This window comes from Entelurus aequoreus, linkage group LG16 (assembly GCF_033978785.1).
Source record: "Entelurus aequoreus isolate RoL-2023_Sb linkage group LG16, RoL_Eaeq_v1.1, whole genome shotgun sequence".
Classification (NCBI taxonomy): Eukaryota; Metazoa; Chordata; class Actinopteri; order Syngnathiformes; family Syngnathidae; genus Entelurus; species Entelurus aequoreus.
The window spans coordinates 31,252,217-31,275,255 of NC_084746.1; the positions used below are offsets into that span (position 1 = coordinate 31,252,217).

A 23,039-nucleotide genomic window follows, 5' to 3' on the forward strand; every position below is an offset into this window, starting at 1 on the left:
TGTTTTTGCATTCAACCGGTAGGGTCCCAAAGGTTTGACGGGTTGGCGACCCCTGCTTTGGAGAAAGGTCCTGTTGAAGCAACAGATGGGAAAAACTGCATGGACATGCACAACTATGCATGCAAACAAAACAAGTAATTGAAGACATTGACTCTGTTTGTCCAATTGGACCAAGCTCAACAATCTGTGTTCACACTGGTGGACACACACACACACACATGCAGTGACATTTACTTACACACACACTTCAGTCACTGCCAGGTGTTTTGGTTCCAGCGGCACTAGTCCAAATCATTGCGTCTGCCACCAGCTCATGTGCGACCCCCTCAGTCCAATTGGAGGAAAGCAACCTTTTCTACCCACTAGTGTCTTTACTGGTGTGTGTGTGTGTGTGTGTGTGTGTGTGTGTGTGTGTGTGTGTGTGTGTGTGTGTGTGTGTGTTCTGGCAATGCTTACTTAATGGGGACATCGCTCTGTTTACACAGTCACCTTTAGGGGACCTCTGACGGTATGGGGACAAAAAAACAGGTCCCCTAAAGCAGTGGTCCCCAACCACCGGGCCGCCGATTGGTACCGGGCCGCGCAAGAAATTAAAAAAAAAATAAAATAAAAAAAAACATAAAATAAAAAAAAATATATATATATATATTTTATTTTTTATTTTTTTTTAAATTTAATTTATTTTATTTTATATTTTAATTTAAAAAAAAAAAAAAAAAAAAAAAAAAAAAATATATATATATATATATATATATACATATATATATATATATATATATATATATATATATATATTTTTTTTTTTTTTAAAAATGTATTTATTTATTTAATTAAATCAACATAAAAAACACAATATATACATTATATATCAATATAGATCAATACAGTCTGCAGGGATACAGTCCGTAAGCACACATGATTGTATTTCTTTATGGAAAGAAAAAAAAAAAAAAGAAAAGAAAAAAAAAAGCGTTGACTGGTCCCCAGCTACAAAAAGGTTGGGGACCACTGCCCTAAAGGGAAACCTTTTTAAATGATAGTCAGATCCATTCTGAAGATGCCTAAGTGACATTCTCATACAGCATGATTATAAAACATTATTACCTTAATATTCACATTCAGAATTTTCCATCCTTCTATATATGGTAGTTGGAGTTGCAGACAACTTCATTACTGCTAATTAGCAGTTTTCAGTAATGTCACAGAAGATGCAGGATTTGCTTTAACATTTAAGTGGTGAAACTTCCTATAAGAGGACAGCTGCAGTGCTGTATTCTGAGGATCATGTCATATTTAATTTGAACTATTTTTTAAATTTTTTTAAATGGTCCTCAGTAGCAACGTACAAATTTGTGTGAATTATGCAAAGTTATTTAAATTTGGTCCCCATGAACCATATTAACTCCCAAGTAAGAATGATCAGCACATTACTTCATCAATGCAGAGATTTAAAGACGTGTATGAGCTAACTGGGCAGTGGCCATTTTACCTCATTTGTTTTATGCCTCCACAACCTGTAGAAAGGGTGGTCCCCACAAGTGATGATCAAAAGACTTGGTCCCCATTCCAAATGATAACCAGTGTGTGTGTGTGTGTGTGTGTGTGTGTGTGTGTGTGTGTGTGTGTGTGTGTGTGTGTGTTCTGGCATTGCTTACTTAATGGGGACATCACTCTGTTTACACAGTCACCTTTAGGGGACCTCTGAAGGTATGGGGACAAAAAAACAGGTCCCCTAAAGGGAAACCTTTTTAAATGATAGTCAGATCCATTCTGAAGATGCCTAAGTGATTTTTAAGCTTTGGCCCATAAAACATGTTTACTGGTTAGTTTGAGTGTGAGACATTTGCATTTCATTTTTTTTTTTTTTTTTAAATGGTCCTCAGTAGTCACGTACAAATTTGTGTGAATTATGCAAAATATTTAAATTTGGTCCCCATGAACCATATTAACTCTTTTTCCCCAGTAAGAATGATCAGCACATTACTTCATCAATCCAGAGATTTAAAGACGTGTATGAGCTAACTGGGCAGTGGCCATTTTACCTCATTTTTTTTATGCCTCCACAACCTGTAGAAAGGATGGTCCCCACAAGTGATGATCAAAAAACTTGTTCCCCATTCCAAATGATAACCAGTATGTGTGTGTGTGTGTGTGTGTATGCGTGTGTGTGTGTGTGGGCCCTTACCAGCTGCTGGCCTTTAGGTCCCCAACCAGCAAACTGCAGGACGGCCTCATGCACTTCTTCGGGAGGACTGAGCGGCCATGTTTCCCTGTGCGAATGTTAACACAATACATTAGGGGTGTGGGAAAAAATCGATTCGAATTCGAATCGCGATTCTCACGTTGTGCGATTCAGAATCGATTCTCTTTTTTTTTTTAATCTATTTTTTTTTAATTTATTTATAAATTTTATTTTTATTTTATTTTTAATTTTTTTTAAATTAATCAATCCAACAAAACAATACACAGCAATACCATAACAATGCAATCCAATTCCAAAACCAAACCCGACCCAGCAACACTCAGAACTGCAATAAACAGCAATTGAGAGGAGACACGTACAAACACGACACAGAACAAACCAAAAGTAGTGAAACAAAAATAATATTATCAACAACAGTATCAATATTATTTACAACTTCAACATAGCAGTGATTAAAAATCCCTCATTGACATTATCATTAGACATTTGTAAAAATAAAAAAAAGAACAATAGTGTCACAGTGGCTTACACTTGCATCGCATCTCATAAGCTTGACAACACACTGTGTCCAATATTTTCACAAAGATAAAATAAGTCATATTTTTGGTTCATTTAATAGTTAAAACAAATTTACATTATTGCAATCAGTTGATAAAACATTGTCCTTTACAATTATAAAAGCTTTTTACAAAAATCTACTACTCTGCTTGCATGTCAGCAGACTGGGGTAGATCCTGCTGAAATCCTATGTATTGAATGAATAGAGAATCCTTTTGAATCGGGAAAAAAATCGTTTTTGAATCGATAAATGTGATGAATTGAAAAAAAAATCGATTTTGAATGGAATCGTGACCCCAAGAATCGATATTGAATCGAATCGTGGGACACCCAAACAGGCACGTGCACACATAGGGCCCTAGGGGTGCCTGAGCCCCTGCCCTTTTTTGCCTCGTCTTAAAAAGTGCCCTCTGCCTGTGTGTGTGTGTGTGTGTTTTTTTCTTTTCTTTAAACAACATTAATAAATTCCTGTCAGGGATGTAAAAAAAAACAAACAAAAAAAAACAGCGGTACAAAAACTCCACGTTTTCTTGTAATACCGGGTTGTTTGAGCATGCCGCTTCCTTTAAACGTTTAGCCCCTCCTCGATCTGCGGGCTGCAGCCAGGGTTACTCAGACGTGACAGTGGAGCAACTTGAACCTGTGAGTTATGGTCTAGTCGCCGTCTACTTATTCAGCATCTAATATGGGTAATATTTCAGAAAAACGCTGTATTATTCTATTATTCAATGTGTCAGCTTCTGTTTTTGCCGGACGTTGGAGCACGGCGCATCAATTGAGCACGGCACATCAAGTCCGCACAGAGCAGAGCGGATCGTGCGGGACAGGAAGTAATGTACAAAATAAAACACCGGGTTAATTTTCAAAATAAAATGCACGTTTACGGCGGATCACATTTCTCTCACAGTAGAGTTTTGAGTTTGAGTTTTTGAGTTTTGAGTTTGAGTTTATTTCGAACATGCAAGCATACAACATAATACATCACAATTTCCAGTTTCTTTTCAACATGTTCGAAAAGGAGTAGGAAGAAGCAGAGCTTATTTAATCCTACCCCTTTTCTTTACATAACAGTTGCAAAACTTTTTGTTCACTTCCTGTTCACAATTTTTTCACAATAAACTCCATAAGTAATTACAATAAAAATAAATAAATAAATAATAGTAAGAATTTAATAATAATAATTGGTGAAGTAAGTCATATTTCATATGATGAGATAAGTAAGATTACTTTAAGAATGAATGAATGGATGGATGAAATAAATTGAGAATGTTTGTCATGGTTCTTCTTCTTTGTACTTTGTAAACACTTTAAGTTTGAAGAGTTTCTTGAAGTGGATCATATTAGTACATTGTTTGATTGCTTTGCTTAATCCATTCCATCATTTAATTCCACATACTGATATACTGAAGGTCTTAAGTGTTGTACGTGCATACAAATGTTTTAAATTACGTTTTTCTCTAAGATTATATTTCTCCTCTTTTTTTGAGAAGAATTGTTGTATATTCTTGGGTAGCAGGTTATAGTTTGCTTTGTGCATAATTTTAGCTGTTTGCAAATTCACTATGTCGTGGAATTTCAGTATTTTTGATTCAATAAATAAAGGGTTTGTATGTTCTCTATATCCAACATTATGTATTATTCTAACTGATCTTTTTTGTAACACCGTTAATGAATGAAGTGTACTTTTGTAATTATTTCCCCATATTTCTACACAGTAGCTCAGATATGTTAACACTAGTGAGCAGTAGAGAATATGAAGGGATTTTTGGTCTAGAACATGTTTTGCTTTATTCATTATTGACGTGTTTCTTGCAACTTTATGTTGTATATTTTTTACGTGAGATTTCCAGTTCAATTTATCATCAATCATTATACCTAGAAATTTGGTTTCGTTTACTCTTTCAATTTCTATTCCGTCTATTTGTATTTGTGTTTGACTTTCTCTTCTACTGTTACCAAATAGCATTATTTTAGTTTTACTAAGATTCAACGATAGTCTGTTTTTGTCAAACCATCTTTTTAATTTGTTCATTTCTTCTGTTATTATTTGTATTATCTCCTGTGTGTTCTCTCCTGAACAAAACGCTGTTGTATCATCCGCAAATAATACTAACTTTAAATCTTTTGTAACTTTACAAATGTCATTTATATAGAGATTGAATAATTTAGGTCCTAATATTGATCCCTGAGGTACACCACAGGATATATTTAGCGTTGTAGACGTGTGTTCGCCTAGCTTCACGTATTGTTTCCTGTTCGTTAGATAACTTCTTATCCAGTTTAAGACTAACCCTCTGATGCCATATCGTTCTAGTTTTTTGATTAAAATATTGTGATTAATTGTGTCAAATGCTTTAGTTAGATCCATAAAAACCGATATAAGGTTATTGTGACTTTGCTATTACTGTGTGGGTTAACAGAATAATAATAATAAGAAGAAGAAGAAGAACAATGATAATGATAATAATAATAATAATTATTATTATTATTATTAATAATAATAATAATAATTTCAGCATTCTGGGGATATAAGATGTAAGTTATCTGTTAGGAATATTGCCATCTGTATTTAAACTTGATTCATGTTGATTATACCTGCAGCCCAATGCCAAAAAAAGAAAGGATACAGCCCTCTACTGGCCCCTGGTCCATATTTTTGGCCCTGTATTGGGTTTCAGTTGTTTAGTCTGAGCATTAAGTGAGATAGACCATAAGTTACAACTTGATGGTGTTTTCATCAAGTTAAGGGAAGAAGGACAGATTTTCACATTGAAGTTTTTTCCATTTCGGTTTTTATTTTTGTATTTTTTTCAAAGTTCATGTTGCACTGTTCAATGTTCAATATTAAAGTGCTTATCTTTAACAAAAAATAGCCTAATAATAAACCAGTGTTTTGTTGCTTTTCATGTCTTCCAAGCCTATGATAATGTGAATGAACTCATTATGACCATAATTTGTTGACACAAAAGAAATGGCAATCACTTTTACCAACAAAGGACACACAGCTAAGTAGTTAGCTTCCTACTAGCAAATTTAATTTGACATTAATTTCCATATTGTGTAAAGGACCAAAAAAACATTTCCTGCCCTTTTCTGACTTTGAGCCCCTACCCCTCTATAATCATGTGCACGTCCACAGTCCTACAATACACGTTTCTATGGCTGGGCCATGCAAGTGAACATCATTAGCAGGTCATGATGGTGTCACTACTACATCTATTCTATGGAACATAAGATGACAGGCAAAGTGAATGTGACAAGGAAAGAATATTAGGCACTTAGGTCTGAAGCATTAGCTAATAGTAGCTTCAAGTACACGGAGAACGTCACTGACGCAAGAGGATCTACAATACTGTTGGATTGGTTTCACAGTGAAATTAGTCTTCTTTAACAGAAAAAAAAACACGATTCAATCAAATAAAAATGTATTCTATTTCAATTTTTCCTCAGATTTGAGGAAGAAGAACGTTCATTTAGCTTTTTTTGGCATCGCTGGGTGTCCGCGTAAGTTCATGAACCAAAAGTTGTCTACCCAGTCAGGTCCAACAGTCTTCCTGTTGTATGCACTTTTTTCTGATTTAGTTGTTTCTTTTGCTAGCCTTTCACCTGTTGGCATGCTAATGTTAGCGCACTAATATTAGCAGCTAGAATTTTAGCTAATTTTCTACGTTTTAAACCTAATAATCATGGATTCTGTGACTTGGTGCTATCTTATATTTATGCTAACTGTTCCCCAGTTACCATGCCAATGTTAGCATGCTAACATTTTATGCTAGCATTTGATCTAGTTTCGTATTTTTTAACCTAATAAACAAGTATTTTGTTTCTTGCGATACAGAGTAAGAAATTATTTAAACACTACATAGGACACATTTTATTCTTGTATTTATCCTTGTAGCTAGAGATGTCCGATAATATCGGCCTGCCGATATTATCGGCCGATAAATGCTTTAAAATGTAATATCGGAAAATATCGGTATCGTTTTTTTTATTATCGGTATCGTTTAAAAATTATTATTATTATTATTTTTTTAATTAAATCAACATAAAAATCACCAGATACACTTACAATTAGTGCACCAACCCAAAAAACCTCCCTCTCCCATTTACACTCATTCACACTCATTCACACAAAAGGGTTGTTTCTTTCTGTTATTAATATTCTGGTTCCTACATTATATATCAATATAGATCAATACAGTCTGCAAGGGATACAGTCCGTAAGCACACATGATTGTGCGTGCTGCTGGTCCATTAATAGTACTAACCTTTAACAGTTAATTTTACAAATTTTCATTAATTACTAGTTTCTATGTAACTGTTTTTATATTGTTTTTCTTTCTTTTTTATTCAAGAAAATGTTTTTAATTTATTTATCTTATTTTATTTTATTAATTTTAAAAAAAAGGACCTTATCTTCACTATACCTGGTTGTCCAAATTAGGCATAATAATGTGTTAATTCCAGGACTGTATATATCGGTATCGGTATCGGTTGATATCGGTATCGGTAATTAAAGAGTTGGACAATATCGGAATATCGGATCTCGGCAAAAGGCCATTATCGGACATCCCTAATTTTAGCTAATTTTGTACATTGTAAACCTAATGATCATGGATTTTTTTACTTGGCGCCATGTTACAAGTATGCTAGCTGTTCCACTGTTAGCACGCTGAGTTTTTATGCCAGAATTTTAGCTAATGTTATACATTTACAGCTAAAATGATTGGATTCTGTTACTTTGCAACCTCTTGAAGTATGCTAACTCTTATAACTATATCAACATTTAGCATTTCAAGGTTCATGCTACATTTCAGTACAGATTCTGCTCTTCACCTCTCAAACCATTTTAATGTATTTCAACTTTCAAACAATTTCTACATTCCACTTGTATTTCAGTTAAGCGTCAGCTCTTCAACATTCAAACCATTTCAACATTTAAACAATTTTTTTTTCCCATTTATTTATTTATTTCAGGCAATGACACAAAAAAGTACAAAGTTGACAACACATAATATAAATTAATATAGTGCAAAAGGTAATGTATAGTATGTAATGCATGATTGTCCAGTTTTGCCTGAAAGGGAGTGGGAAGAAGATAATTTATTTAATCCCACCCCCAGTTCTCCATTCAGTGATAATTCACATGAGTTCATCCTACGTCATTAGCATCAGCTCTTCAACATTCAAACCATTTCAACATTTAAACAATTTCAATATTTAAACTATTCTTACATTCAAACTACAGCTTCATGAATGAACACATGTGGAGTTATGTACTTAACAAAAAAAAGGTGAAATATCTGAAAACATGTTTTATATTTGCCTTTAACGTCCTCTACGAGCTGTCGTCACGTCCGCTTTTCATCCATTCTAACAACGTGCCGGCCCAGTCACAAGATATGTGCGGCTTCTGTATGCACACGCACGTGAATGCAACGCATACTTGATCAACAGTGATACAGGTTACACTGAGGGTGACCGTATAAACAACTTTAACACTGTTACAAATATACGCCACACTGTGAACCCACACCAAACAAGAATGACAAACGCATTTCGGGAGAACATCCGCACCGTAACACAACATAAACACAACAGAACAAATACCCAAAATCCTTTGCAGCACCCCCCCCCACACACACACCATGTAGCGTCCCGGAAGAGTTAGTACTGCAAAGGATTCTGGGTATTTGTTCTGATGTGTTTATGTTGTGTTACGGTGCGGATGTTGTCCCGAAATGTGTTTGTCATTCTTGTTTGGTGTGGGTTCACAGTGTGGCGTATATTTCTAACAGTGTTAAAGTTGTTTATACGGTCACCCTCAGTGTGACCTGTATCGCTGTTGATCAAGTATGCCTTGCATTCACTTGTGTGTGCGTGCAGAAGCCGCACATATTATGTGACTCGGGCCAGCACTCGTTGGACTGGATGAAAAGCGGACGTGACGATTTTCGGGAGGGGCACTGAAATAGTTTTGCCAATTTGTTCTGGCCTGAAATAAATTGGCCCTTTGAAACATATGTTTGTCTTTGTGTGTTGTATGTAGAGCACATTGCTTAGCAGAGTTCAGTGATGCAAATGCATGTCAAGTTGATCAACACATTGTATTATTCTCCAGTGCAATAACAGTACTGAAATGAAGGCTGAAAGGGCATTAATGGGAGCTTAAAAAAAAAGAAGAAAAACAGAAGTAACTAAATAATTACTTTTCACAGTAACGCATTACTTTTTGGTGTAAGTAACTGAGTTACTTTTGAAATAAAGTAACTAGTAACTGTAACTAGTTACTGGTTTTCAGTAACTAACCCAACACTGGGTATATACCTGATATACACTACCGTTCAAAAGTTTGGGGTCACATTGAAATGTCCTTATTTTTGAAGGAAAAGCACTGTACTTTTCAATGAAGATAACTTTAAACTAGTCTTAACTTTAAAGAAATACACTCTATACATTGCTAATGTGGTAAATGACTATTGTAGCTGCAAATGTCTGGTTTTTGGTGCAATATCTACATAGGTGTATAGAGGCCCATTTCCAGCAACTATCACTCCAGTGTTCTAATGGCACAATGTGTTTGCTCATTGGCTCAGAAGGCTAATTAATGATTAGAAAACCCTTGTGCAATCATGTTCACACATCTGAAAACAGTTTAGCTCGTTACAGAAGCTACAAAACTGACCTTCCTTTGAGCAGATTGAGTTTCTGGAGCATCACATTTGTGGGGACAATTAAACGCTCAAAATGGCCAGAAAAAGAGAACTTTCATCTGAAACTCGACAATCTATTCTTGTTCTTAGAAATGAAGGCTATTCCACAAAATTGTTTGGGTGACCCCAAACTTTTGAACGTTAGTGTACCTCATTAATAATTATTTTAATTTTAATTTTCAGAACGTATGAAAGGCCAATAAAAAAAACAAGCTGTGGGCCAAAAATGGCACCTCTGATCTTCACTATTAACTAGCATTTCTTTCTTGAGCTTTATAGCAGCCGCATCTGTCCTGATGAGTAAAATAAATAAATATGTGTGATTACAGGCAGACAAAGTCAGAGAGAGGACAACACTGTCAGACCTTACGTCTGCACAAGGACCATTAAAAAGAGTCTTACTGCGTAATGAGGCTGTAAATGATGTACTTGGCCACGTAGGAGTGCTGGTACATCTGAAGAGATGAACAACAACATCACAGTCACGGCAAGGATAGGAATAAAGGTACGACTTGATGATATTCTCACCGGTTTCATGTCGAAGGCAAAGAGCACATGTTGCAGGTCAGGTGACACTTGGTACCTGCTGGCCTTGGATCGTTCCTAAATGGCAACCAAAACACTTTGTAGACAAGAAACCAGACGGACAAGATGTTTATAATGTGGACTTACAAACATCTGGTTTGGCACCACAACAGTGGTCTCGTTTGTGTCCACATTAATCCTGACAACATCGCCCTCCCTCGTACGATACAGCAGCTCTTTACCTGCATGGAGGAAGAAAAAAACAACTTTGTATTTTCTAAATCCACTTTGTATTCCACTCCAGGTCTACTAAATTCTCACAGATCAAAAACACTTGACTTTAATGCAGCATTAATCACAAAAGTTGTGAATAAAGTGTAATATCAGAGGTGAGGAGGTCTTGTTTGGCACAGATGTATTTTAGGTACATTTTGAGGTTTGGCACTTAATTGCTGCACTGCTTCTATTAGACCACAGGTGTCAAACTCAAGGCCGGGGGCCAGATCTGGCCCGTGACATAATTTTATCTGGCCCGCAAACACCTGGAAATGATATGTGTCAAAAAAGTACGTAATATTTTCTCTCTAAATATAATGGATTTTTTTCACTTTGACAGACAAAATATATGCAGTGCTTGAAATTGCATACATTTTAAATTTCAATAGTATCCATTAATGCAACAAATATCATACTTTCCAAACATGTTTTTGTCTAAATAAAAATACTTAACTTTACAACAAACTACCCATCAAATTAATGAAAATGACAATACATTTTACAATGTTCTTTACAGCATATTACTGTATATTGAAAATAACTACAACAGTTTTTGCGTTAAAATTCTGTTGACTGAGCTGCCAGTTTTTACTGTAAAATCTACGCTTGTTGTTTTTAACGGTATATTACTGTTAATGGAAAGACGGTACATTTGTTTTTACGGTAAAAAAAACTTGCAGTTAAGTTGCCAGAATAAAAAAAAGAACTTGTACTGTTTTTCCATTAACAATACAATGTTGTAAAAAACAATGTAAATTTAACACAAAAATTCAGGCAATTAAGCTTTTTCTGTAAACCCCCCCCCCCCCAAAAAAAACAGTCAGTGTTTTTCCATTTACTGTAAAATGTTGTAAAAATAAATAAATAAAAACACTATTTTACAGTGAAATTATGTAAATGTAAAGTTTTTACTGTAAAATCGACAGTCTATTTAAAACAATTTATATAATTAATAATGAAATCCACAGGCAAATTCATACATTACTGTTACAAGCGGCCCTCTGATGGCCATGTGCCATGTGGCCCTCAATGAGACATCCCTATATTAGACTGAAGGCCGTTATTTGAGAAAATTTGATGCTTAAAAATTATTACAGTAAAAAAACTGCCTACAAATTTAAAGTTGGATGCCATTTTTCTCCCAATTCTGTAAATGTTGGCCTATTTTGATGTGCGATACCGAGTAAGAAATTATTTAAACACCACATGTGACACATTTTATTCTTTCATTTATCCTTGTAGCTATACATGTAACAATGATCTTTATTTATTCTAGCTATACATGTAACAATAATCTTTATTTATTGTAGCTATACATGTAACAATGATATTTATTTATTGTAGCTATACATGTAACAATGATCTTTATTTATTGTAGCTATACATGTAACAATGATCTTTATTTATTGTAGCTATACATGTAACAATGATCTTTATTTATTGTAGCTATACATGTAACAATGATCTTTATTTATACATGTAACAATGATCTTTATTTATTGTAGCTATACATGTAACAATGATCTTTATTTATACATGTAACAATGATCTTTATTTATTGTAGCTATACATGTAACAATGATCTTTATTTATTGTAGCTATACATGTAACAATGATCTTTATTTATTCTAACTATACATGTAACAATGATCTTTATTTATTATAGCTATACATGTAACAATGATCTTTATTTATTGTAGCTATGCATGGAACACTGATCTTTATTTATTGTAGCTATACATAGAACGATTATCTTTATTAAGTATTATTTCATTGACTTTAGAAACAGTGGAATTATATTGAGGTGATTTATTATAAATACAATCACAGTAAAACTTTTTTTTTTTATTATAAATGAATTTAAAAAATAATCCCTTATAATTTTTAATTCATTGTTAATTGCATTTTTATACCAGTTGTTCCTTGCAAAACAGTATATGTTTTTTCTCAGTTGACATCACGTAAAAAAATATTATTTAAATGTTTATTCTGCAATATTTTTTCGACTAAACAACAATTTATGAAAATATTTGAGCTTGTATTAATATAACCTAAGCCTAAACTTATTTAAAAAATTGAGAAAAATCATTGATTAAAATTTATAATCACGGTCACACTCGCACACATTAATTAACCACCTGATTGTAAATCATATTTACTTTTATACTTTTAATAAATGGAAATACATAGAAAAAATATTTTCTGATGCTTTACTGCGAACAAATGTAGATTTATCCATCCATCCATTTTCTACCGCTTGTCCCGTTCGGGTCGCGCGGGTGCTTGAGCCTATCTCAGCTGCATTCGGGCGGAAGGCAGGTTGATACAGTTTAAAAATAGTTTTTAAATGATATAATTTATAATTCAGGTTGAATAATTTTAAATGCCATTGAATAAGTATAATCTATTTCAAATGTAATAGTGCAGTCAAATGATTAAATTGTTTAGATTAATCACAATTTTGTATGCACGTACAACACTTAAGACCTATATCATATCCGTTTATGGAATTAAATTATGGAATGGATTAAGCAAAGAAATCAAAGTAAGCACCAATGTGATTCAGTTTAAGAGACTGTTCAAACTACAAGTGTTCACAAAGTACGAAGAAGAACAATTATGATGAACATCTTGAAACTTTTTTTGGGGGGGGAGGGGATAATGATTATTTATGTATTTAATATTCGTTTACTTACTTATGGTATATTACTTATTTATTATTGATGTATTCATTGTTCTGTTACAACCAGAGAACAAGAAAATGGGATAAAATTGCTATGATATGAAAAAGGGTAGGATTAGATAAACTCTGCTTCTTCCTACTCCGTTTCGGACGTGCTGTAAAGAAACAACTGGAAATATGTGATGTATTACATTGTATCGTATGCATGTTCAAGATAAACTGAAACTGAAATTAACACTTTTGTATGTGGATTAATCATGATTAATCACAGGTTATTATTCGCTTGCATAATTTAAATGAACTTAAAACAGACATCAATATTTGAACACAAATGCAATTTTATTATCACAATGTCTTAAAGGCATTTTTAAAAAATGTTTTACTTGAATGCTCGTCTTTTATTAACTTGGTAATAGTTTTATCTAAAGTAGTTAACCATCCACTTTTAAGGGAAAGGATGTGCGCTCAAAATAAACTGTGATTAATCTGTGTATGTACATCATTGATGCGATCATTTTTTGTGATTCATTTTATGAGTTAACTAGTTACCGTATTTCTCGGACTAAAAGGCACACTTAAAATCCTTTCATTTTCTCAAAACTCGACAGTGCACCTTATATCCCGGTGTGCCTAATGTACGGAATAATTTTGGTTGTGCTTACCGACCTCAAAGCTATTTTATTTGGTACATGGTGAAATGATAAGTGTGACCAGTAGATGGCAGTCACACATAAGAGATACGTGTAGACTGCAATATGATGGCAGTCACACATAAGAGACATGTGTAGACTGCAATATGACTCAAGTAAACAACACCAAAATGTTATATGTTCCATTGAAAATATAGAACATTACACACGGCGCTCAAAAATCTTTTAAAATATTTTAAGTATGACATTGCTAAGCTATGAAGCCGCATCGCCTGATGGATTGTACTGTGCTTCAACATACGAGTATTATTACGGTGTGTGCATAAGGTAAGACATTATCAGTAAAGTCGCCATGAAAGCGCTAAAACATACCGGTGTAGTGAGCTAATTATTCACCCAAGGAACTTTAGTTATTAGAGAGTTCCGGTCGGATGTTTTTTCACGGGACACATTTCCGGCCTTGTTGTTGCACTAGTGAGCCACGGATGAGGAGATGCTGCTCCGTTATCGATTGAAGTAAAGTCTGAATGTCATTAAAACAGTTAGCTCCATCTTTTGACACTTCTTCCACTCCCGTCCTTTGCACGCTACACCGCTACAACAAAGATGACGGGGAGAAGACGCTGTCGAAGGTGAGCCACGTAAATAAGACCGCCCACAAAACTGTGCATCATGAAGCGGCTGTCAGAAAGCGACTTGAAGACGATCTGTAAAACATAATCTATGCAACATTTTGACCAAAGAACCACCATCACATGTTATGTAGACCACATGGAAGTGTTTTAAATTTAGAAAAAAAAAATCATAATATGACTCCTTTAATGCGCCTTATAATCTGGTGCACCTTTTGTATGAAAATAGACCCGCTCATCGGCAGTGCGCCTTATAATCCGGTGCGTCCTATAGTCCGGAAAATACGGTATTCTAATCGGCCCATAAATGTAAATTTAAACGATTCATAAGAAAATGTAAATACAAATAAATGTCATGAGGATTTGATGCCGCTCGATCATATTATCATAATGCACAACTTGGTGCTTTTAAAGTAATAAATCATCTACACATCAAATCATGTGTGCAGGAAGCGAGACAGAGTAGCACTGATTGTTCGACCCACTCGACATCCATTGCTTTCGGTCTCCCCTAGAGGGGGGGGGGGGGGGGGGGGGGGGGGTTACCCACATATGCGGTCCTCTCCAAGGTTTCTCATAGTCATTCACCGACGTCCCACTGGGGTGAGTTTTTCCTTGCCTGTATGTGGGCTCTGTACCGAGGATGTCGTTGTGGCTTGTGCAGCCCTTTGAGACACTTGTGATTTAGGGCTATATAAATAAACATTGATTGATTGATTGATTGATTGTTCCACCTGCAAACTCCCTATTTCATCCGTACTTCAAGTAGATTTGCATACGTTAAGTAAGATCCAGTCACAGATGTTGTCTAGTGACATAGTTGGACGGTCATCACATTGTTCAATACTTTTTAAAAACGGCGGCGAGCGCCGTCTTTGTTGTGAAGGTTAAACGCTTTGTTCTTTGCGCCAGTCAGAGATGAGTCCAAATAGACTAGTGAGGCAACCGGCGGCTCACCGGGGAATCAATGACGTACCCACAAAATATTGATGAGGACTTCTGAGGTAAGCGGCTGTCCCCGTGGGCTGCTTTTAAGAAGGTCATTAGGCCCAAATGGGACTTGATTGCATTCAACTAAAGAGACCGGACGCTGATTTCGTCAGGTGCTAAGAACATTTTCATCACTGTGGTGAAGGAAGAGCGAGCTTAGCTTATTACACCTTGATAAGTCACTAATGTGTGGAAGAATTAAACTCGGCAGGACATGTGTGAGGACGCTGGTGTCACAGGAGCAAGGGGTGGAGTTAATGACGCCATCGTCTAATTTGCATAATTGTCCTAAACGCATGTGTGTGTCATTACAACAGAAGTTGTACAAAACCCAAAACCAGTGAAGTTGGCACGTTGTGTAAATCATTGATAAAAACAGAATACAATGATTTGCAAATCCCGTGACCTCCGATCCCTCAGGCGGTACTGCATCAAAAAGCGACATCAGTGTGTAAAGGATATCACCACATGGGCTCAGGAACACTTCAGAAAACCACTGTCAGTAACTACAGTTTGTCGCTACATCTGTAAGTGCAAGTTAAAACTTTACAATGCAAAGCGAAAGCCATTTATCAACAACACCCAGAAACGCCGCTGGCTTCGCTGGGCCTGAGCTCATCTAAGATGGACTGATGCAAAGTGGAAAAGTGTTCTGTGATCAAATTGGTTTTGGAAACTGTGGACGTTGTGACTTTCAGACCAAAGAGGAATAGAACCATCCAGACTGTTATTGGCGCAAAGTTCAAAAGCCAGCATCTGTGATAGTATGGGAGTGTATTAGTGCCCAAAGCATGGGTAACTTACACATCTGTGAAGGCACCATTAATGCTGAAAGGTACATACAGGCTTTGGAGCAACATATGTTGCCATCCAAGCAATCTTTTTCATGGACGCCCCTGCTTATATCAGCAAGACAATGCCAAGCCACATTCTGCACGTGTTACAACAGCGTGGCTTCATAGTAAAAGAGTGCGGGTACTAGACTGGCCTGCCTGTAGTCCAAACCTGTCTCCCATTGAAAATGTGTGGTGCATTATGAAGCCTAAAATACCATAACGGAGACCCCGGACTGTTGAACAACTTAAGCTGTACATCAAGCAAGAATGAGAAAGAATTCCACCTAAAAAACTTCAAAAATGGTTCTCCTCAGTTCCCAAACGTTTACTGAGTGTTGTTAAAAGGAAAGGCCATGTAACACAGTGGTAAAAATGCCCCTGTGCCAACTATTTTGCAATGTGTTGCTGCCATTAAATTCTAAGTTAATGATTATTTGCCAAAACAAAATAAGTTTCTCAGTTCAAACATTAAGTATCTTGTCTTTGCAGTCTATTCCATTGAATATAAGTTGAAAAGGATTTGCAAATCATTGTATTCTGTTTTAATTTACGATTTACACAATGTTCCAACTTCACTGGTTTTGGGTTTTGTAAAAGAAACAAAGTGGGAGAAAAACATTTATTTAAAAGAAACACATGTTTAGAAATAAGTATGAACTTTCTTCTGTCACTTCTTTTCCTCACTTTTTTAATGTTGTAACAGTTGATCTCGAGCATCTAAAAAATATGTTTTCAAGCACCAGAGGTTTTTATTGGCCATGGAGAGAGAATATGTGCTTCTTCCCAAATGAACTTTAACGACAGGCTACATTTTAGTGTTGGCCTGTGAGGTTTATGGAGGAAACTTTTTTACACCTGGAGTGTAGCGTTTTAAAGCATCTTTTTTATCATTGAAAATTATGCAAAAATACAAACAATCGTACATATAATGTGGTGTGTTTGTAAATATCGTTTTAAATAATACATTCTAAGTGAAATATTAAAGGGGTCCTATTCCGCAAAACCAACTTTTCATACTAATTAGTACCTGTTTTTCTATACGGTACTTGGAATTTGCAGTCTTGAAAATTTGAAATCAAACTGTGGAGGCATGGCAGAGATATTTATAAGACAATCTTGCCTTCTTTCATACTTCCTCCAAACCAGCCGTTTTTGTGACGTTTTTCCAACGTGTGACGTCAACGGATATTTCCATATACCATACCATACCATACCAACTTTATTTATAAAGCCCTTTAAAAACCACCACAGTTGAAAAACAAAGGGCTGTACACCACAAAGAAATAAAGGCAAAGGACAGACTAAAAAATAAAATTTAAAACAGAAGTAAAATACACATTAAAAAGCAAATACAAAATTACCCTAAGAACAATTTTGTTAGATAAAAAGCAGTTAAAAAAGTTAAAAGTTAAAAACAGTTTAAAGTCTTATGCTGGGTTAAAAGCCAGTGAATAAAAATGGGTTTTAAGAAGGGTCTTAAAAATAGCCAAAGAAGGGGCCTGTCTCACATGAAGTGGAAGATCATTCCAGAATTTGGGGCCCGCAACAGAGAAGGCTCTGTCCCCCCTGAGCTTACGCTTGGATTTGGGTACCTCCAGGATCAGCTATATATATATATATATATATATATATATATATATATATATATATATATATATATATATATATATATATATATATATATATATATATATATATATATATATATATATATATAGGGTATAGATTTACCCAAGGAGGTTAGCGCGAGTCTGCCATTGTAGTCTGACGTTGTAGTCAGTGAGCTCCTTTTTCCTCTTTCTTTCGTTGTGGGGCAGACTGGCTCGTACATGCACATGCATCCTCAGCTGTTGCCATTTCTAATACAAAGTAGCGTATAGTTCAGACTTATATCTGTCTGCACTCTCACTATGGAAATATTAAAAACTACAACATGGCTGATGGGGTAGAGCCACGTAAATAAGACCAACCACAAAACAACGCATCCTGAAGAGGCTTGAAAATGGTCTGTAAAACATAAACTATGCATAATTTTTTACCAAAGAAGCACCATTACATGTTATGTAGATGTAGATCAAAGGAAGTGTTTCAAATGTAAAAAAACCCACACACAATATGACCCCTATGAATTAAAATAATTTACCTAATTTACCATGTATATGTATATATAAATAATAAATGAGTTATACTACATACATATATATATACATATACACAGTATACAGCATATATATACATACATACACATATATTTACATATATACATATATATATATACATATATATATATACATATATATAAATATATATATATATATATATACATATATATACATATATATATACATATATACATATATATATACATATATACACATATATATGCATATATATATATATATATACATATATATGCATATATATATATATATATACATATATATATATATACATATATATATATATATATGTATATATATATATATATATATACATATATGCATATATATCTATGTACAGTATATATGTGTATATATATGAAGCTGTATATATACATATATACATACATACATATATATTTACACTTACATATATACACACATATATATATATATATATACAGTATATATATATATATATATCATCATCAGGCCTCCGTCAGTCGTAACGACTATGGAAACTGCGCCAGTCCAGAGGTCAAGTTTAAACTCAGCGACAACGCCTGCTGTGGCTGATGAGTCCGATGTGGGAGAGGCAAACACGGCCGCATTTACTGCAGATGTAGCTGGAAGGCGCAACTGCAGGAGTGCGTGTCTTCCGCTTGGTTCTATTTTCATTGGCTGTGGCATGGATCTTTTCCTCGCCAGTCTTCAGCTGTTTGTGAAGGACACTGCGCCATTTGCTGCGGTCAGCTGCTGCATCTTCCCAATGTTCAGTGTTGATGTCCAGGGCTTTCATGTCCCGCTTGCAGACATCTTTGAAGCGCAGTTTTGGCCGGCCAACAGATCTCTTGCCAGAGGCAAGTTCGCCATACAGGATGTCTTTTGGGATACGTCCATCCTCCATACGGCACACGTGGCCGAGCCAACGCAGCCTGCGTTGTCTGAGCAGCATGAACATGGTAGGAAGACCAGCGCGTTCGAGGACCTGGGCATTCGTCACCTTGTCATTCCAATGGATGCCGAGGATGCGGCGAAGGCAGCGCATGTGGAAGGTGTTCATTTTGCGCTCCTGTTTGGAGTATGTTGTCCATGTTTCGCTGCCGTAGAGAAGAGTGCTGACAATGCAGGCGTTGTACACTGCCATCTTGGTAGGAGTTGTCAGCTTCCGGTTCTCCCAGACGCGAGTCGTGAGGCGCCCTAGGGTTTTGGCAGCCTTGCCGATACGTTTGTTGATCTCACCATCGAGGGACAGATTGTCACTGATGGTGGATCCCAGGTATGTAAATTGGTGTACGACTTTGAGTTGGTACTCATCGATTGTGATGGCTGGTGGAGTGTCCACTTCCTGACTCAGCACATTGGTCTTTTTTAGGCTGATGGTAAGCCCAAAGTCTTTGCAGGCCTGGGAGAATCTGTCCATAAGGCACTGGAGTTCTTGTTCACTGTGCGAAATGACGGCGGCATCATCAGCAAAGAGCATGTCCCGGATGATTGTCTCACGGACTTTGGTCCTTGCTTTAAGACGGGCTAGGTTGAAAAGTCGGCCGTCAGATCTGGTACGTAGATATACCCCTTCTGTTGCAGTCCCAAAAGCATGTTTGATGAGCAGGGCAAAGAATATGCCGAAAAGGGTAGGAGCAAGGACGCAACCTTGCTTGACTCCGCTCTTAATGTCAAATGGGTTGGACATGCTACCATCATACTGGATGGTTGCCTTCATGTCGTCATGAAAAGATCTAATGAGACTATGGAGCTTTGGAGGGCATCCAATCTTGGGTAGGATGCTGAAGAGCCCTTCTCTGCTAACCAGGTCAAAAGCCTTGGTCAGGTCAATGAAGGATATGTACAGGGGCTTCAGTTGTTCCCTGCATTTCTCCTGAAGTTGGCGTAGAGAGAATATCATGTCCACTGTAGAGCGCTTGGCGCGAAAGCCGCATTGAGATTCCGGGTAAACGCGCTCAGCAAGTTTCTGAATGCGGACAAACACGACACGGGCATAGAGTTTCCCTACGATATTCAGGAGGGAGATGCCCCTGTGATTGTTACAGTCACTCCTGTCGCCCTTATTTTTGTAAAGGGTGACAATCTTGGCATCTCTCATGTCTTGCGGCACGGCTCCCTCTTTCCAGCACTGGCAGAGGACATCATGCAAAGGCTGCAGGAGGGTGTCTTTACAGCGCTTGATGAGGTCTGGGGGGATGCCATCAGTACCAGGTGCTTAGCCAGTTGCTAAGCTGTCGATCGCTTTGTGAAGTTCAGCAAGTATTGGTTCAGCATCTAATTCCTGCTGTTCAATGGCATCAAGGGCTGAGGCGACGACAGTGTTCTCTCTGGAATAGAGTTCTGAATAGTGCTCTACCCATCTGTCCATCTGCTTGCCCTTGTCAGTGAAAACTTCCCCACTGGTGGTCTTTAGGGGGGCTGTTTTGCTCTGTGTTGGGCCCAGAGCAGTCTTGATGCCATTGTACATCACCCTGATGTTACCGGAGGTAGCTGCAGACTGGATGGATTCACTGAGTTGTTGCCAGTATTCATTGGCACAATGTCTTGCAGTCTGTTGCACTTTGCTTCTTGTAGTTCTCAGTGCTTGCAGGGACTTCTCATTTGGGGAGCGTTTGTATTCAGCGAGGGCAGCACGCTTTGCTTCAATGACGGGGGTCATCTCGCTGGACTTTGCAACAAACCAGTCGTTGTTTTTGAAGATTTTCCTCCCAAAAGTCGCAAGGGCTGTTTTCTGAATGGCCTCCCTGAGGTGGCCCCATTTCTCAGAGGCGGAGTAGTGCTGGTGTTCTTCAGATAGGATGTTGTTGAGAGACTTGGCAAACTCTTCTACTTTCTCTGGAAGATGCATGCTGGTGGAATCAATGCGGGGCTTGCCTTTCTGTTTGGAGTTGTGAAACATTTTAGGTTGTAGCCTGATCTTGCAACAGACAAGTGAATGGTCGGTGTCGCAGTCTGCACTGTGGTAACTACGAGTAACGAGCACAAACTTGAGGCTGGCTTGTCGGATCAGGATCATGTCTAGCTGATGTCAATGCTTTGAGCGGGGATGACGCCATGTCACTTTGTGCTGTGGTTTCGTCTGAAAGTAGGAGTTGGTCACGCAAAGGTTATGGTAGGAACAGAACTCCAGTAGCCGTTGCCCATTGTCACTGACCTTGCCAACTCCGAGATATATATATATATATATACAGTATATATATATATATATATATATATATATATATATATATACAATATATATATATATATATATATATATATATATATATATATATATATACAGTATATATATATATATATATATATATATATATATATATATTTACACATACATATGTACACACACACATATATATATATATATATATATATTTACACGGGACTTCGCCCCGTTCAACGACACGGTCGGCGGCTCGGCGGCGGAGGAGATGAACAGCACGGCGGCGGTCAACGAGGTGACTGTCGACACCCCGGTATGCAGTGGAGACGGTGTGGCGGGGGTCCATGCGGCCTCTCCCCGGTCCCTGGCGGTCGAGGACGCGGCGTCTGGACCCACAGCATACACATGATTTAGAGGCGCCTTTACACAAACATTTTCTTTGTTCTCTTTGTCTTCAAATGGACAAAACCCCCTCCTGCTCTCCAACTTCAACTGCAATAATAACCAACAACTTTTCTGGTCAGTACCACAACACAGCGGACTCTGATGCTCTTTTTGGTTCCAGTGGACTACACATCATCCACCTTAATGTGAACAGCCTCTCTGGAACCAAACTCGACCAAATCAGAGAAATGTTCCTCAACACGAAGGTAAAAATCTTGTGTTTCTCTGAAACCAAATTTGATCAAAGTATTTCTGACTCACAGATAGAAATAAAAAACTTGTCGGTTATCAGAAAGGATAGGAATAAACACGGTCGGGGCGTTTGTATGTATATTCACCAAGATATTAAATACATAACTCGCACTGATCTTAACCACAATGACCTGGAATCTGTGTGGGCGGAAATCAAATTTAAAAACGCTAAGCCGGTACTAATAGGGACTGTTTATAGACCCCCTAATCAGAGTGATTTCTATGGGGCTCTGGAAGAGTGCTTGGCAGGGACAGACAACGTGGAGAAAATTATAACTGGGGATCTGAACACAGATATTCAACGCAAAGATGCGCCTGTCTTCAGATCCTACAGCAAGTTTTGTAATCTGCACGGTCTTTCCCAGCTAATAGCGCTACCTACAAGGGTGTGTGATTCCACCCAATCAACCATAGATCTCATTCTCACTTCAGGCCGGCCTAAAATAAAAAATAGTGGGGTCATGATCTGTGGTCTTAGCGACCACTATCTAACCTTCTGCACCCGCAAAATAGCTAAACCCAAAGCCAATGGCCACATAACAGCCCAATCCAGATCCCTCAAAAAATACTCCAATGACAATTTCAATTTAAAATTAGATGAGTGGGACTGGTCCCCTGTGCTCGCGAGCAACCTGGTCGATGTTGCTTGGGATCGCTTCAAAACGGCGTTCCTAAAGATACTAAATGACATGGCTCCCGTGAAAACAGTCAGGATCAAAGCCCGCTCGGAACCATGGATGAATCCGGACCTATTAGCTGCCATAAAAGACAGAGACAGAAAATACTCCGAATATCAAAAATGTAAAACAGAAGTAGATAAACAACCCAATAATATCAACCTCAAATCACTCCTTTCAACTCTCAAAAAGCAATGCAATAAAGTAAGAAATAAGTCAACCAACCTGACTAAATCCTTAAAAAAAAATGACATTAACGACAAAATAGAGAAAAA

General features: G+C 36.9%; 1 protein-coding gene across 1 annotated transcript in view; it reads right to left on the reverse strand.

Annotated features, from left to right (window-relative positions):
* LOC133631204 (dipeptidyl aminopeptidase-like protein 6) overlaps positions 1 to 21,247 on the reverse strand; it is a 48,095-nt gene extending 26,848 nt beyond the window's left edge. Inside the window, exons 1-7 of the mRNA XM_062023364.1 lie at positions 20,608 to 21,247; positions 20,240 to 20,418; positions 18,841 to 20,104; positions 10,147 to 10,241; positions 10,003 to 10,077; positions 9,877 to 9,929; positions 2,186 to 2,270 (exon numbers count right to left, since the gene is read on the reverse strand). Coding sequence (XP_061879348.1) covers positions 2,186 to 2,270; positions 9,877 to 9,929; positions 10,003 to 10,077; positions 10,147 to 10,241; positions 18,841 to 20,104; positions 20,240 to 20,418; positions 20,608 to 21,247 — 2,391 coding nt within the window. The remainder of the gene's footprint in view (positions 1 to 2,185; positions 2,271 to 9,876; positions 9,930 to 10,002; positions 10,078 to 10,146; positions 10,242 to 18,840; positions 20,105 to 20,239; positions 20,419 to 20,607) is intronic.
* Positions 21,248 to 23,039: the final 1,792 nt, after the last annotated feature.